Source organism: Tubulanus polymorphus, chromosome 6 (genome assembly GCF_964204645.1).
Source record: "Tubulanus polymorphus chromosome 6, tnTubPoly1.2, whole genome shotgun sequence".
Taxonomy (NCBI): domain Eukaryota; kingdom Metazoa; phylum Nemertea; class Palaeonemertea; order Tubulaniformes; family Tubulanidae; genus Tubulanus; species Tubulanus polymorphus.
In genome coordinates, this window is record NC_134030.1 from 7,087,266 (window position 1) to 7,105,389 (window position 18,124).

Sequence of the window (18,124 nt, forward strand, 5' to 3'; positions counted from 1 at the left end):
TGTTTTAAAATGGTTATCCTTTTTTGCAGTACTTATTCCAGCCGGTCCCCACCTTTTAAAATTTTTGATTTTATGGCTCTGGAATATCTTAAATTGGCCAAACCTAGTCATTGAATATAAGATATTGCATTAAGAAAGTGGAATCAGATAGAATTGCCATGCTAAAAAATATTTCCAGGGGTCTAGAAGCTTCGTTAGCATGAACGGCCGCGATGCAACTATCTCTACTAGGAAACGTAACGGTGCGCGTAATATGAATGGAATTGTTTTGTGCGATAAACAGCACGCCAGGTAGGCGGTGCTCCAGTATGTTCTGGAATATGTACGAAATCCGAAATCTCAATATTTTAGTTTTAGAGATTTAGAGTTAAACATTAAGCAGTGCTCAATGCGAAATACAAATACCAATAAAGGTTTTTGTAGATTTCTAGAAAATCCCCCAGACCAGTATTCTTGTTTTTTACTTGTGGCCATGTGGGCCGTGATGAATGAAGGTTAAAAATTCTTTGGGGGGGGGGGGGGGTGACGACGGGCAAGGTCTAGTTAGGCTACTTACTAACTGAAGTTAAACTTCAAGTAGATGAGTAGATAGATCGATCACAGTGTCCAAACAAAAGGTACCACCCAAAGAAGAAGTGTTGCGTCACTGCTCTGTGTACTGTACTGTATGTAGGCCTGTGAGGAAGGCCCTCCGCTCCAGCGCCTATCCGTGACAAGCTCTGTGGGTTGTGGCTAGGATCTATTATCGGATAAGTCCCTGTTTGACAACCGACATAATATGAAAAGTGATTAAATTTTGAGGGAAATCATACATATTTCCACTTTCAACCGAATTGTTCTTGTAGCCGAAGTTGTGAAGCCTGAAGGTCAATAGAAAGACTAAGAGCAGAAACAAAGCGCGATGTCCCGAAAGTATTGCTTGAATAAGAAGAACTGCGAAGAATATCTGATGTTGCCTTGTGAGTGGGATGACTGCGGCGAAATATATTATAAAATGTCCGAATTTTTACAACACATGAAAATTCACATCGGGGAAGTTGTAACTAGACGACATCTCGGAGAAGAAGGTAGGGCTACCGCTATGAATAGAGGAAAGATCATGTGAGGTTTTGATTGCTGTACCGGTAAGGTCTTCTTGGATGATCCAGGGACCTGTTCTTATAGTCTAGCACCTAGCCATTATTTCTCGATTGGTAGGAATCCATCTTTGTTTTTGTTTTTTGGCTTTACGTCGCTTGGATCTTGGTTTCCCAAGACTAACCCTATTAGATTATTCTTTAACCTCATGATGGGAACAGCCCTTGAAGTGTTGCCCGCACGCTGTAAGTAGCCAGCAGGACTCGAACCCACTTGTCACTCAGCACTGATAGTAGATGCAACGGCATCACGCCTTATCTCACTGAGCTACTGAGGCCGCTTAGATCTGGTATTCAGACCGAGGCTTCTTACAAAATCTGAAATCCTGATCATATCCTTGACCCTTCAGCAAAAACTACCTGATTAAATTGAGATATCCTCAGTGGAGGCTCTTTCCTCTCAAGAAGTTCCTTGCGCCACTAATCACCAGTTTCAAGAAAACAGTAAGAATTTCCTGATTTTCCCTGTGAGGAAAAATTATTTGGTAAAATCCTGATCCGAAAAACTCTGTTTAAACTGTTCATTTCACGACTGACATTTCAGAAACGTCGAAGTGTTTATGGAGAGAATGTGAGTACCACTCGGTGAGGACAGTCGATGACATCATTCGGCATATATCGTTCCACGCGTTTCACGTGAAAATCAAATGTCGAGGCGCGAATATGATTCTGAAAGCTCAGGTGCAGCCGTGTAAAATGGACAATCAATGTCGTAGTTTGATTCCGGAATTACCTGAGCAACTGATATGCGGTTGGACATACTGCGGTGTAAGTTGTGAATTCAGGGTGGCCACTTTTATTCGACTTTTTCCCTGACTATTCCTTGGCATGTTCGTTGTTTTTCTTGACTCGATCTGAGACATAGAAGATGGAAACTGTCCGATTTCATGTCGCATGATCTAGCAATCTCATCAAATTTCCTTGAGTTTTCCCTTATTTTTAGCTTTTTTTTACAAAATTTCTCTGACTATTCCCACAAGAGAAATTTCCCTGGCTTTTCCCTGATTTCTAGGTCCACCTTGGCCACCTTGGATTTCGCGATCAATTTGTGTCATTCGTAACAGAGATAAAAAACCTTCATGACCTTCATTCATCTCGTTTTTTAAGATAACGGAGAACTGTCCAGAAACGTTTTATCGACACGTTGAACTTCATGCCGTTAACTTCACATATGTCAAGGGTGAACCAGTTAAATGTGAATGGGAAGGTAGGTTGGTCATTACTTGTTATGATATAATGATTTATCAGTTATTACAAACCAAGAGTAGTTCCTCTGTACTTAACAATTTTTAGTAGAGCACTCTTTTTTAGAAAAAGTATAAAAAATATTTTTTTCCGCTTTTGGGAAAATGTATATCATACAAGGTTTCGAACATATGGATATTTAAGGAAATTCGCGGCTGTTCCTCTTTAATGAAGACAGTGATTTTTGAAGTCTTAGAAAATGAGACTTCTTTTCATTTTGGCATTTATCAAAATTGTTGTCTGCATGTCGTCACCTAGAACAGTTTATAGAGCAGTTAAGTGTTGTCTGGAGGCTCTACTACACCAAGTATATTCGTCAATTGCCAAAGTTGAGTTCTTTAAGGTGCATTTGTGAGGAAGACGGCCGAATATGTTTTGTTTACATATTTTCAAGGTTGCGAAGCCATACTGCCGACCAAGTTCAAACTAAAAGACCATTTAAGGACGCATACGCAGGAGAAGCTAGTCGCTTGTCCAACTTGTGGCGCTTTGTTTTCGAACAAAACGAAATTGTTGGATCATTTCACCAGACAGTTAGACAATCTCAGTTAGTATAATGTAACAAACATCATTTTATTGGTTGGAAAGAAACATGTAGATTGTCGGTTTTACTGAATAGAAATTGCAGGCTCAGTAGTTCATGACAGATGTTTCTCTTTTTGCATGATTTCAGCTGAATGTTTTCAGTGCTCGTACTGCGATAAAAAGTTCCCGGCTTATCGGTTATTACGAGATCATCTTCGCCATCACGGTGAGTTAATGTCAGTCATCGTAGCTGCCATGGCAGACGTTTTTAGATAAATTGTATCACTTCTAAAAATTGTTCCGATGAATATGCTGGCCCCTACAACCGGTGTTAAAATCATATTATGTTATATCATTATTTAACATCAAAAAAGGCTTTAGGCCTATATACAGACTTTGTAATTTTGATTTTACGAGTAATGACGTAACCAGCGCGAATTTTAGATTAACTTCTTTATGCTGCAACATACCTCTGTAGGTCATCAAAGGAAAATTGAACAAATTGTTGAAAAAATATCAATGATGTAACATTATGTTTATATTTCAGTTAATCAGTTCAAATGTCCCTACTGCGACATGACATGTCCAAATCAGTCGACTGTTCAACATCACATTCAATATCGCCATAGTAACAATCGGCCGTATATTTGTGAAACTTGCCAAAAAACGTGAGTATTTGATATTCTATTCTCTAGCTTCACCAATCTGAAAACCAGCTAAACTTGCGCAGATTGGGATTATTTAGGAATGTTTAATTCATCCTGTTTATGATGAATTCTAATCAAACGGCATAATTTTCCACACATCTTAATATTCAGGGGTCTAATGTACTGCTATCTATCCAGGTTCAAAGCTGTAGGCGACTTGAAAAGACATTGCGAAACACACAATAAAGATCCGGCCTTCGAGTGCCACGTAGAAGGCTGCGAGTTCGTCGCTAAGACATACAGTGCAATGGCAAAACATTTCGTAAAACATCAGGTACAGCATTGAGGGTTCGTTTCGAAGATGTATGGGAGAGACCTGAACTTTACGATACCATTACTCAGAAAATTGTATTTCAGACTTCTGAAAACGCGCGTTATTTGTGTCATGTTTGCGACATGGTTTTTAAAGAAGGACACATGTTGACGAAACACCTGAAAGCGAAACACAATTTCAAATGGCCGTCTGGACATAAACGATTCAGGTAGCTAGGAAATCACTATAATAAACAAGCTTGATAGTACGCTGAAAATCTTGAAGACCGTTAACCATATTCCAAATTTTCTCTTGATAAACCTGCCTTAGAAGAATCACCTCTTAAAGTCTTAACTGACTCGGTAATGTGTTCATAACTGATAGATGAAGCTATATCAAAAGCTGTACTCCTGTTATTGTGAGATAATTTTTTGTGACAGGTATAAATTACATGAAGATGGATACTCACGTCTTCAACTGGTTCGATACGAGAGTATCATTTTAACGCCGACAGCTGATAAAACAGGTCAACAACAACAGCAACAACAACAACAACAACAACATGTATCAATGGCTAAACAGGTAAACTGTGAAAGACTAGATGTTAACATGTTTATTGCCTCAATATCTCGTACTGTATTTCTGCTACCTTTTGCCTCCTTGGTTTATCTCGTTCCTAGTTGATCCTTCTTGTTAAGTGTTCGATCATATTTCAACACTAGCAATTCGATTGGCCCGGTTCCCTTATCCTCATTGGCTTCGATTGGCACGGTTCCCTAATCCTCATTGGCTGTCGACATAAACAAATTTAGATATATCCTCCTCAATGCTAATTGGTCAATAATGTAGAATGGCGCGTGTGTGTAATGTGTATTAGCTCCACTGTCGCTGGATGATCTGCTTCATGGATTAAAATTCTACTTCATTAAACGACGTTATGATTTTATAGGTCGACACTGAAAAGAATGCAGCTTTACCGGACAATGAGCAGCAACTACTGCAGCAGCAGCAGCAGACAGGTGCTGGTGATCTGTCTTATAATCTCGAAATGTTAGGAGACGTTGCACTTTCATGCAATATAAAACCTCCGCAGTACACGACCACTGCCGAACAATATCAACCGATGACACTACCTATGCAAATAGTTACTCCTTTACCTGAAAACCAGTTCGACAATACGAATTGCGCGGAATATGGAAGCGAAACAATCCACCGGCAAAACGTCGATCCTTTCCCGTGCAAGAAAGTTCGAATATTCGGCAACGAAATCATATTTCCAGTTCCGCACGAACAATCGATGGGCGATGATTACTGTCGCTCAACCAGCGTTGGTGATAATTACAGTCCGATTGCCGTCGAATCGACTCAAAATCGGCCGAACGACATTCCGCAAGTTACGAGTCAGGCAGACGATGAAACGATTCATCGCGAGACCGCTGCGTCGACGAATAAGTCTAAGAAACGCAAACGAAAATCGATACTCGATTCCAATCTAGCAATTTCGCACAAATCAGAACTGCAAACGGTCGACGATTACATCGTAAACTCTGGAATGTTATCTACGACTGAAACTCAGTTAACGCCTCGAACGAACGCGGTGGTATTTGCTCCAAAAACTAAAGAAGGTGTCGGTTCAATCTCTATCCTCTATCGAGGCCGCTTCGCCTCGAAAATCGCGTCGGAAAGCGTTATCTCCTCAGAAATGCGTCCGCGTCACGAACAGCGCCACGTTGGCGCCGCAGTCGGATTCAGATTCGTCGTCGGCCGTCGTTGAAGATTTCCTGACGAAATTCAACGACGAGTTGGACTCGACGACGACGTCGCGGAAACGAGATATAGAAACGATTCTAAATCCGCAGCATCCGTCTCCTGAGAAGGGCAAAGACTTTTTTACGATGGGCTCACTGGAGTTTTACTAAACGAGTGTTCAGTTGTCGTTTAATCGGTGTTTTGAAAACATTCCTTAATTATTTCGTTCTTAGGTTTAGTTTTTCATCATTTGTTGAAAATGTTACAATAATTCAACGTTAATTGTTAATCAACTGTATCATATGTTGATCGTGTAATTTACAAAATTATGAAGCATTTAGATGGAATCAGTAATTTCTGCTATTCTGGACTATTGTTTTACAGTATTTGCATGTGCTTTGACTTTTAATAAATTTTGTTCAGATTTTTATTGCATGTCTTTTCGGTTGCGATCTTTCCACGAAAGGACCTGTCTTGAAACCCGCCATGCATTTAAAAACCTTTTTAAAGGCTTTCACTCACTGTACCCATCTCAATTCAAAGGCTTTTACTGGACTTGTGACTCACTGACTGCTATGAACTCGACTACTACACTTGAACTCCTAAGCATCAACAAGCGCATTGAAAATTTCCTTAGTTGAAGTTGGAAGAAAAGTGAAATAATTCAACTCGAAAATTGTTATACAATTAGCAATTACTGGTTTATTTATAATCATAATTTAATTTGTATTTATAGTACAACAAATGCTAGACCTGTGTCGAAATAAATCCCACTTTTACAGTATCTACTTGGCACAGACAAATCTGGGAAAGTATAAATTCTGAATTTTATTCAGATTCTCCCACTCCCAATGACGACAAAGATATTTTTGAGCGTATTACATACGAAACTTAAAATATTCACTGTATACACTGCACAATCTTACAGCTTAACTCTGATTTGTTGGAGCCAGAGTTATTATATGATTTTCGTTTAGCACGAAACCGGTACAAACAATGAGGTATATTTTTGATTGTCCAGATTTCATGTGTTCGCTGACCTGGGCACCTGATATCGTTAATTGCAGTAGTTTGCGCCAAAATTGAGAGTAATTTGAGATCAAAAATAGTAGTTTAGTTGAAAATGAACAAGAAATTACTCTTAATTTGAGTGTGTTGATATTCTTAGGAGTAGTTGAGCTCGACACGGCCCTTTAATAGCAGTCCCACCCAGGTCTGTGTTCGCGACATTCTAATTTGAAAACGAAATAAAAGTTATTATATATCAGCCATTAGATGTCCACAAACTACACAAAGCGCATCATGCAGACGTCACACGACAATGGTGAAAGTCTGTAGGAGGTGGATCGATGTTACATATCCTATGCAGTAATAGAAATCGGAATATTGGCAGAGTTCAAAGAAAACTTGCTGTTTCTAACAACATTGAGTGTCTCGATGATTAACTGATCATCTCCTGGACTAGAGCCGTCATTTTTATCGAGCCGGATAAACTCAACGACAAAAATTTTTCCATCGCCTTCGTGCTGACCGAACGCAGCGCCGGTAATCGTAGCAGCAGTTTGCCGTAGTGCCGAGCGTCGTTCGGATACGTGAGCGCCGTGTATGCCCGTAGACTGTTCAGGAATCGATTCTGTAAATTCGTCACTTTACTTTTCTCTTTAATGCCAGACGCATCTGAAAAACGCGAGTTCGGGCATATTATATGCCTTTAAAACGCCGAAAGGATCTCGAAACAAATCTTCAACGGTCGTGGTAAAATACTGAGCGGACAATTAATAGAATGGGCTAACTTATCTAGTAGTATTGACAAATTCTACAATATCAAATACTGCAGGGGTTTGTGACATGCTCATTTTCTCACAGCGTACAGAGTGGTTCAGACCAATTTATGAGGATTTTTTACAGGAACAAATTGGCCTTTGGTGAATATTGGTGCAGCCAATAAGAGTAATATTTTTGTAAGAGTTTTCCTTACCCGGGTAAGTTAAGACGAGCACATTCAGTAAGTTAAACTCTGTCGTATCCATGTAGACGTCTTTCATACGACTGACGAACTCGAGTGTAGCGTTGATCAAATCTTTACCCCAACCGACATCGACGCCGTCCCTCGGTGAGAGAATAACGTTCGTACTGAAGCGTACGCGACCTGGAGTCTCCAGCGACCTGGAAATGGAAATATCAGTGAATAAATTGTGCTTCATATACAACAGAAGATGAGACTTGTCCCCAAAGTTTTTTTTTAGAAACTGATTAATCCTAAATAAAACTTCATTAGTGTGAAGTATGAACTCTTACCTGAACGCCAGTCGAAGCACATTTAATTCCATGAAAGAACTTTTCAATAAAGCCATTTGATCTTCTAAACTAAGGTCGAGGAATCCTGTAAAAAGCAACTACCAGGGTGTTAAAATAAACCAAGAATTAGAAAATATGACAGAAATATTTTGCGATGCCTGATTAAGAAATGAAAATACTGTCAAAATCCCTTAATTTCGAAAAATTTTACTCGAGATTTAGTTCTAATTTGGACATTATTAACATCATATTTCATATACGTGTATATAAAATGCATGTAAAACATTCTATTTAATCTGGATTGCTCATAAAATGGATCGATTTCATTCATCCAAATTGACCTGAATTCAGAGGGTTCTAGTATATGAACAAATACATTAGTACCGAGTTAGAAAATATATGGATAATCCATCAACCCTACCAGGGATTTGTACCCGATGGCATTGTGACTTTGCGCTGTATGATGAAAATTGTTCATTAGTACCTGGTACTTTCTTGGCCCACATTATAATGAGCTTCAACTCGGCGTATCCGTACTGCATTAGTTCACTGAGAGTGTTCGCAGATCCATCCTCGTTCCCTTCGAAAAGCTTATCTATAAAAACGAACCCAAATACAATACAATTTCACATTACGCAAATGATGCAAATACATGTTAGACCTGTGGGCAATGAAGAGGAAGCCAATGGGCTGCTGAATTACAGATTAGATTAGGTTCCCTACAACATTCAGATCACGTCAAGAAGTAGAAAATCAGGAATAGATCTGAGGATCCAAATACAGAGATCTCTATCAATATCATTTGAAAATTTAAAACAAACTTATGTAGGTTATTCGGACTGGCTACAGTACAGAAGAACCCGCTTAATTCAGGTCATCCTGGACCAGTTTAAATTCTCCGGTTTATGGAGAAATCTGAATTAAATAACATATCATATTTTGAATTCATGAACAGATGGACCATGAATGGATTATGGTAGATCAAAAACTGGGTGAAACTGGTCTAAATTTAGTGGGTTCGACTGTAATAGTATTGTAAATCATAACACAGATATGAATTGAATATAACTTACTATCAATGGTAGGTATAGATTCGGCTTTAGCGTTGATAATGCTGTTTATAAGCGCGCTATCCAGCGGCTCTGGGTCGACAAGCAGAGACGACATATCCTCATCATAACGACTCCGCTTTACACGATGTTTCCCACCTGGAGTTCGATCCTCACGTACAGCTGAAAATCATCTGCATATATTGAGCAGGTGTTGGTTCTGTAACTGTTCATACACATTGTTTAATACTATGTACGAAGTACTCTTAGCTTTGAATTAATGTTATTTGATACCCAGTACTCAGAACCCAGGACTCGAGATCAATATTACAGATGTAATATCAACTTTTAGCGACTTAACGCATTCGCGAACGTTATACGCTACTCAGTTTAGGGGTGCAGCTAGTAGTGTAACTGGTCCAGAATTTGTTGAAATATCAAAAGTTGGTTAAAAAGTTATGGTAGTACATAAGTAAGATAGTACTTCCATTTATAGTAGTTTTCACCACACAAATTAAGAAGAGCAATTTGACTTCAAGAAATGGAAGTTATTCAATTGAAAATGAAAACTGAAAATGTTTTCATTTTCAAAATAAATTAAGAAGAGCAATTTGACTTCAAGAATTATAAGTTATTTAATTGAAAATGATATCTGAACTTATTTTTCATTTTTAAAATATTTTGAAGTAAATGACTTCACAGTGGTAGTCATCACTATGATCCAATCGAATTCATTTATTTTCAACTTCAGACTCAAGCCAAAATCTTAGAAAAACTAAAAAAAACTTTCAATGATGGCTATACTTATCATGAAGCGTTAAGAATGACCGCCTTTTTCTTGACATACCTTCTCTTGGCTTCCTTAGACAATTGACTGTCTGATAAACGACAATATGATGAAAATACTTTGAATGAGAATTTTTTACTTCATACCTTCTCTTTTCATGCCGACATCACAACACTTCTGGAATCGGCAATACTGACAATTGTTTCGCGTGTACTTGTCGACGATGCAGTTCTGTTTCTCCTTGCAGGCGTAGTTCAAATTCTTCTGCACTGTACGTTTAAAAAATCCCTTACAACCTTCGCACGAGAACACGCCGTAATGAAACCCGGAGCCACGGTCGCAACAAACGAGACAAACTCCGACGACCCCGTCGCCGCCGCCTCCCGACGCGCCGAACAACGACTGTCGATTGCTCGGTATTTCATCGGTCGCGATCGCCGCCGCGTTGCGACCTTCCATTATTTGCAGAGGGCGCTGCTCGAGCAGATCGGAACCGTCGCTCGCGGCGCGGTGACGATGGTGATGATCGACGAGGCCGTCCGCGACGGAGGTGTAAACATCGGGATGCGCGGACGCTTCGACGACTAGTTCGACGGACGACGTGTCTAACGACGTGGTCGAGGTAACGCCCTCATCCCCGACCGCGTGGTGGTGACCGATGTCGTAATCGGGGTGTAGTAAACGATCGTCTCCTCGAGGAATGCTGTCATTAGAATCGCTCGGTTCTCTATTCATAGTAAATACCTAGAAACGGAATGAAATATAAATGATCGATAGCCTAGAAGTCTACTAGTATCTTGTTGTTCTCCACAACGTTAGACGATCTTTTCAATCCTAACCCTAACCCTCTGGGCCCTATAGACCCTAAATCTGATTGAAAAAGCCGCCATTTCGCTTTTAAAGTGTGAGCATGTGCAATCGGGTACATACATAGTCAGTAACCTGTCTGTGGTTTAGTTTCACAATCGGATATTTTCACAAACCACAGTCAGGAATGGGAAGGTCATTTTTGTATGAAATCTTCGTCAGCCAATTTGACTGACGAGTAATTTGCCTGGCATTTCATTGTCTCTTAAGATATCCGTCTATTTTTTGTTGTAATCGACGCACAACAGATTCGTAGTTTGTCTGATACCTATAACACCTCACCTGACGATCTTAATCCATGTGCAAATTGGCCGTAAAGTGAGAGTAAATTTCCGTCGGGTCAACAGCTGCCATTTTGAAAATTACTGGAGGTGCTGGCACCTGTGGACTGAGGCGAGGACAACAGCACAAACTAACGAAGCGAAACGACGAAATTGAAAAAAATTAAGAAATCACCACTTATTCACATTTTTCTTTTACCAGAATTTATTATTTCATTATTTATTATGGAAAACACGAAGATTTGAAATATAAGTTGGAAAACCATCAAAAATAAAAATTGTCGTTTCGTCTTGGAAGTTTTATATAAATCCTTGTAGGTCCCCTTGTCTTATCATGCCACATGTGCAATACAGAGAAATGGTGGCCAATGGCGAAATTGGTGGAGAAATTAATTAATTTCTCAAAATAATGTTGATTAACCACTCGAAACATACATAAAATTGAATTATTTCGAAAGGTACCTGTGTTAGTTTGTGAATTAAGCCATTAATTGTGGACTGAAGTGAATAGAAAGTATATTTTTGAAGTGTTACTTTTTTCAACCGTGTTTTGGTCCTTGTCATCCCTAACGTTGGTATAAGCCCATCCGATTATAAAAAAGCTTACCACCAACGATTAGGTAACTAACTAGTACATACATTGGTATCGCAAATTGAAAAAGATTGGATACCCACCACAACAGGTTTATGAGGGACCTTACTACCACTGTCTCTCTATAGATTCTGACCCTCTTTTGCTGCAATGCTTGTATCACTATCAGCAGGTATCGTAGGAATTACAAACCATTACATACAACAACCTGACACTGTCACACACTGACAGTGAAAACAGTCAACGACAACAGGCTCAGTAGCTAGGCCTATTCAAAATTATTGACTGGACTATTGGGAAACCCGACTTCCTTAAGGCCTTAACAAAGTTGAAATAGACACACTAATGTCAGAATGATTACTTCAATGGACTACTTACCTTTCAAATCTTGACGTTTACATCAAAAAGAGAATTGTAGCTTACTCTTTTCTAATCGATCGTAAATCAAATCAATTCAATTCAATATACTTGATTAAGGTACGGAATGCGAAACGGAATTGAACTGAATCCAGATGGTGGGTGGCTCCAATTAAGTTCAAGCCTCAAATATCTACAAGTTGGTTCAAGTTCGAAACATTGTATTAGTTACACAAATAGCTATAGTTTCTATTTCACAGCATACATCAGTCATGCAACCAGAATCACAATATGCCATGGTACATTGTGAATGATGCATTTCTAAAGAGTTGAAGAGGCCGGAACGTCAAATTCAAATTCAAATATTTATTCAGTATAAACAATTGCACTGTTTGTGACTGACATTTATACATACATACATGTTACAGAGTGAGAAATAAAAAAATAATAGAAATCATTAACATCTTATAAACAAGCACTGATATAAAAACAGATATACATGTAATACGATAGACTATATGCATGGCTCGAAAGTTTCAACAAAAAAATACTATATCGGCAGTTATGTTTAGATGATACATATATACACATATTAATATAGATTTAACAGAAAAAGATAGCTATGGCAACTTTAAACAATGGACCTTACAGCAGGGACATACAGACTGGTAAATTTTAGTAGTTTTTGGATGTTCGGGTTATTATTTGAATTGAAAATTTCCGTCAAAGTTTGTGTATCAAGACTTTCAAGTCAGTATGTCTTTCTATATTCATCAAATTTAGTGCAGTTGAATAGGAAATGTTCCTCATCCTCTATAGCGTTACATACTATACACAGACGGTTTTCAGTAGTTATTGATAGGTGCCGCCCTTTTTCAATCATGAGGTTATGAGAACTAGTCCTTAACTTAGCCATTGCTGACTTTTGGTAAAAATCATTAGAGATGTAGAGATATTTTTCTAGTTTAAAGTCAGTCTTATATTTGTTATAAAATTGGTATCTACTATGTTTTGGATCTGATATTTCATTTTTCCAATAATTTCTGAAGTCAGCCTGTAAAGATAGTTTAATTGATTTGGTAGCTTTTACAATATTCTGGGACCCATTATTGTGCCATAGTTCAGAGTATCCAAAGTAATTAAGTATTGCATGAATAGCAGATATTGAGTTTATGAAATTTTTATCTTTATACATTCATAACGTCGGCGAGCGTAATCAGCGGGCTTATATTTGTTCCAAGGAATGTTGAAAACGCGCGAGCGCACCGTTTGAAATTTCATACCTGGAAATACGCTCTAGACGTTTCCGACCTCTATTTTCAATTCAGTGAAATCAAAATCGCACCGCTAGAACAAAAAGTATTTTTATCAATACATTGCAACAACTTCACCGAATCCTGCCGCAAGCAGCGAATCTAACCGAATGTTTTGTCGCATGTTGATGACTTGGTCAATGAACATACATGTAATCGAACAATTCGCGTATTCTTATATATGATGTTCAAGTTTTTTTTGGTAATATTTTATGAAATAGAACTTAATTCGCTCTGAAATGAAAGAAGGAATAAAAAACCAATGACCAACCTTCACTCCCTAATAGACAATTAATGAATCATTTGATATACGCAGGGTGACCCTACCCATCGTTGGACCCTGAATCATCGCAAAAGCACCTTCATGCTGCTGAATAAGAGCATTGTAAATTCTACTTCTCGATTACTTAGAAATCGACCAGAACAACAGGCCAACTACTTATTTATTCATTACACTAGCCCGTCCTCTGTATATACACGCTCTTCGCAGACCGTCCGGTTTTGATAACGACATTAAGATATACAGATAAATCGAGCGCTGGTATGCATAATATATATGTATATATACTTGTACATAATAACATGGCGGGGTCCCCGAAGACGTGCAGTAAACAAACGACATCGACAACGTCCTAGCAACAGCATAAACTTTAAACTAAAGACTGTGGCAGTGTTTATTATACCAACCGAGCGGTGGGATATAATTTCTGTTTAATCAAATATTGCGTGACAAATTCTCGTTCAAACCAGTCCAGGCATCTGTTGGTTCATTAGATTGATTTTCAACTAGTGGATTTTTGTAGACTGTCGCGTCGAGTGCGTTTGTCGGAGGTATTTTTGGTGCTTTTCCCATTGACGTTAACGAAAAATGAGCAAAGCAAATAGCATCGCGGGATCGGCGACTTCGCATCGATCCCCTCGAAGCAAGAGATCCAACAAAATCTACCGCACCCCACCCACTCCGCCGCCGGAGATCTTGCTGGAGAAGGAGAAAACGTTCGTCCTCGACTCAAACGCGTGCTCGTCCATCTCGACTGATTACTCTCGAACCAACCCGAAATTGGGACCAGTCATCAAACCGTATAACTCGCAAAAGGATCGCCATGCTAATGGATATTTCGTGTTTCACGGTGTAGATGAAACTCTCTCGAAAACAGGACAGGTGAGATTTTATTAGCACAAATATTAGATTATTCGTTTGTCTTTTTGTAAACGGGTTCAATTTAGAGATACTTCCACGGGTCCAGTTTCACAAAACGTTATTCTAACAATTTCGATTCCGTCGTTATAAGAGCAACATGGGATGATCTGTTTTACAAAACTAGGCATCGAAAAGTCAAGAGAAATCATCATGATGACTCAATCCAAATGATCGTAGTTTGGTTTCGTCCTAAGTAGGCTTACGGTCTCCATATGGGTTGCTGAAAATTAGGAGAAGGGATATTGATCAGAATTTACCGCGTATAATTTCGTAATTCAGATTCAGATTCAGATTCAATTTTTATTGTTCACGAATTTTGCAATTCGCGTTGAACAAAACATACATTAAGGATAAATAAATACAGAATGACGGTATAACAGCGCGGGGAGTTCACATCTCTATTATACATGTTTACAACTTAATTTGAGCATATTCGAATAAATCTAGAAAGATTTATCAGAATTCTTTGATTTTTTGTACAGAAAAGGGAGTTCATATTTTCAAAATTTGGAGTTGACCAAAATCTTCTAGGGATAAGTTTTTCGCGTTGTATCTGGAAAAAACTACATTCTAATATAGTGTGACGCTCGTCCCCCAAAACACCGAGGTTACAATTTGTACAAAGTTGATGCCTATTTCTCAATTTACGTTGAGGATATCTGTAGTTCAATTGCGCAACAAGTCGTTTGCTAATAGGAATATTGATATATCGTGCAGCGATGTAATGAATAATTCAAACTGAAAATGGCGATTCAGCGATGTACATGTCGTTTCTATCGAAATCATCACGAGTCTACATATATCAGTTTCCGTTTCATGTCACCGTATTCCCCTTTAATGGATCAGCAATTTGCTCGCTCAAGAATTACATATTTCTAGATTGTAGCATTATTAATCGGAGATTTGAATTTCATTAGAAGTCTATTCTGTATTAGGAGCCCCGGGATCTGGTTTTATTCGAAGTCGGGGATCCGTTACAATGCACGCTTTATGGTGCAATCATAAAAAACGACAAACTATAAGAAACCGTACTCGATTCCGTTATAGCCGACCAGAACAGTAGGAAAAACCTGATAGATAATGGCGTACGGAACAAAGAACTTTTTCAATAGAAACTATTCATTCATACACATACATTCAACATCGAAATCATTACCCGGTACTTGAATACCGATTCTTTTGTTAATTCCTGACCTGATATTAGAACTGATATCATTAAGGTATCCCCTGAGGGTAGATATTCAAACTAGTGAATCGTAGAAGCACAAGTCATCCTGCCCCCTTTCCATTCCATTTTTTTTTCACGTTAGCTTGTATTTTATGTGTTTTGGTTTTCCAATCTTCTTAACATCGATGAGATATTCTAATGAAAGCTCACAACCTAGATAACTATGTTGCGAATTAATTTGTTTTGCCTTTGACAGTTCTTTAAATTTCTTTCGTATGTCGCTAATGTGGTTTTAATGATAATCTTACACTAGAATGTACGTATGTGCATACACGATGTTACTTCGATGTTGTCACGACGATTAATACCGTTTTAATAGCTAATTCAAGCAGTTCAACTGCGTTAGGTCATGTAAGACCATATTGTACTGGGCTAATAGTATTCAAGTCGCTCGTGCTTGGTCGAAGATTAATATGCTTAATTAACAAAATGCAAGTACCGTGCAACCATGTAAAAAAGATCCGTGACTACGGAAACAATATAATTGTAATTTAAGAGTGCGGATCTTGCTAGCGGAACTAAATTCATGCAAAATTTACACGCGAATCGAAGCGAAACCGCGGCGCAGAAACCTCTTACAGCTATAAATACCTGATAATCGTTCGGCGACTTATCGCCATGGTTGCGATCTCGTCAATATTCACTTACGGGATTAAGTTTTTCCTAAATTCTTTTCTTTTATTGTCGGTTAATGAATGTTCTAACATTTCGTTTGGTCAACTGGTATTTCATATTGGAAAATATGCAGTTGTTTCACAGATGATTTAAAGTTTCACAAATGTTACATTAGTATTGGGTTATCAGGATTAATGGCATTTTAAGTCGTTCGGTGAAACGGGCCCAGACTGGTGTCTAGCGAACCATTAGCGATACATTTATCCATAGAGATCATGCATTTCAAATTTCCCGCTGCATTTTCGCATCTAGCAAACAAAGTTTGTAAAAACAAAAATATACATTTTGAAGAAATAAACCGTATGTATTTGATGGATGAAAATGTTGAAAACAATTCTTCTTTTTTAAAAAGAAAAAGGTTTTTGGCGATCTTCGTTACGTTAATCTTCTTATATTTACAGGAGAAACCAGGTTGCTCTATTGACGGTCCTGTTTTGGATCGATTTGAATCAGATGGAGCCGGGCATGTTTATCTGACGCTACGTAATCAAAGTGGAGCTGGTGAGTGTCGAAACTGGAGAACCTGCCGAGGGAAAATGTCCCCACTTCTTACACGTTATATATTTCACCTTTTGCAGGCCATTCCCACGAGACAATTGATGGGCATTCGCAGTTTATGAAGGGCATAAAACCAACAATAGGATATCACGGGCCATATGGATTCCGCAGAAACACCCCCTGGTTGCGGGCTATGCCTTCACCTTTTGGCACGGCGAGCAGATCACCTACGCACTAAATGATCTCGACTGCACTATTTGTAAAAATGAAAACTATTCCTAACTTCATCGCGATTCACTTATACTACAGTTAGTCATTCGATGTTTTTCTAGTGTGGTGATTGATGTATAGCAATAATTATTGGGTAAAATACTGGCTTTTGTAAACATCCATTGGAGTCAGTTCCTTCAGTTGACACAGAGTTTATAATTAACCTCTAAAATTTTGCTCCGCGTTGGTTCAAATATTTTGCCAGCCTACAAGCTGCCGCTGCGGCTGGTTTTATAGACCAATAGGATTATATGAGCCAGTGAAATCCTTCTGCAATTCACATTGCGATAGTTCACTTACCTTGTAGATAGAAATCAAATTAATTTGAGCGTGTGTTACTCGCGCGGTATATATCCGTTTCAATTGTTTCGAAAATCTCCTGGAATTAATCATTGGTCGGTGTGTCCAGATATATGACAAACTGCAATGATCAAATTTTCAAAAATAAGAGATAGACCGGGACTAGATGTAATTTCGAGGTAATATACTAATGGTGACATCTCGCGGGGCAAGTCATGATATCTGTAGCCAAATTAGCAACGCACACTTTGGTCCATTCTAAATTTAACCCGTTCCAGATACAGACTCATTTGCCTGGATCGATTCAACTAGCGGTAGTGTGAACGCGGCTTAGGTCGGTCTAAATTGAACCGGTCTAACATGGAACGGACCAATATGGAATGGACTTTTTGCAAGTGAAATTGAAATTTATTTTCATTACGATGTTACATTATTGAACGATATAATAAGTATGATTAGACGAAGTGTTTCAAATTGAAGCATACTAATCAAATTAACTATTGGCCATTACCGACGTATGACTTGGATCTCAGCAATTGATTCTTCGTCACATGGTTATGTTATAGAAAATGTCTGTGATACGTATATATGAATATATATCTTTTAAGATAAACAATAAAAAGAATTGTATGAATATCAATTCATTATTCTTTGCTATATTGCCTTGGATCTACTCTCCAGTCGATGCTAGAGTGACCACTACACAATAAAACCCATAATAAAGCTCTTGCAGTAAGTACGCGATATCGCTGTCCCGATCTAGAAATCGTTGTAGCCATGAATTTTTTTTTCT

At 38.4% G+C, this 18,124-nt stretch overlaps 3 protein-coding genes across 4 annotated transcripts; 2 read left to right on the top strand and 1 right to left on the bottom strand.

Annotated features, from left to right (window-relative positions):
• Positions 1-307: 307 nt before the first annotated feature.
• Positions 308-6,005, top strand: LOC141907018 (histone H4 transcription factor-like). 2 transcript variants are annotated; one of them, XM_074796556.1, is made up of 11 exons: positions 308-413; positions 846-1,067; positions 1,681-1,904; positions 2,244-2,343; positions 2,776-2,928; positions 3,055-3,132; positions 3,454-3,574; positions 3,752-3,887; positions 3,971-4,095; positions 4,307-4,448; positions 4,816-6,005. In XM_074796556.1, exons 2-11 carry the CDS (start codon positions 902-904, stop codon positions 5,638-5,640), a joined length of 2,070 nt encoding a protein of 689 aa, XP_074652657.1. In that variant the 5' UTR covers positions 308-413; positions 846-901; the 3' UTR covers positions 5,641-6,005. The 2 variants fall into 2 exon arrangements, with proteins under 2 accessions (XP_074652657.1, XP_074652656.1); XM_074796555.1 differs by lacking the exon at positions 308-413 and having other exon boundaries at positions 512-1,067.
• A 302-nt stretch (positions 6,006-6,307) lies between these two features.
• Positions 6,308-11,607, bottom strand: LOC141906913 (retinoic acid receptor RXR-alpha-B-like). Its single transcript, XM_074796391.1, has 7 exons — positions 11,573-11,607; positions 9,896-10,493; positions 8,987-9,145; positions 8,398-8,508; positions 7,914-7,998; positions 7,594-7,781; positions 6,308-7,292 (listed from the first exon to the last, which is right to left on the bottom strand). The coding sequence occupies exons 2-7, from the start codon at positions 10,482-10,484 to the stop codon at positions 7,057-7,059; spliced, it is 1,368 nt and encodes a 455-aa protein (XP_074652492.1). The 5' UTR covers positions 10,485-10,493; positions 11,573-11,607; the 3' UTR covers positions 6,308-7,056.
• Positions 11,608-13,821: 2,214 nt separating this feature from the next.
• Positions 13,822-17,904, top strand: LOC141907430 (sperm microtubule associated protein 1-like). Its single transcript, XM_074797068.1, has 3 exons — positions 13,822-14,321; positions 16,665-16,764; positions 16,842-17,904. The coding sequence occupies exons 1-3, from the start codon at positions 14,028-14,030 to the stop codon at positions 16,997-16,999; spliced, it is 552 nt and encodes a 183-aa protein (XP_074653169.1). The 5' UTR covers positions 13,822-14,027; the 3' UTR covers positions 17,000-17,904.
• The last annotated feature ends 220 nt before the right edge of the window (positions 17,905-18,124 follow it).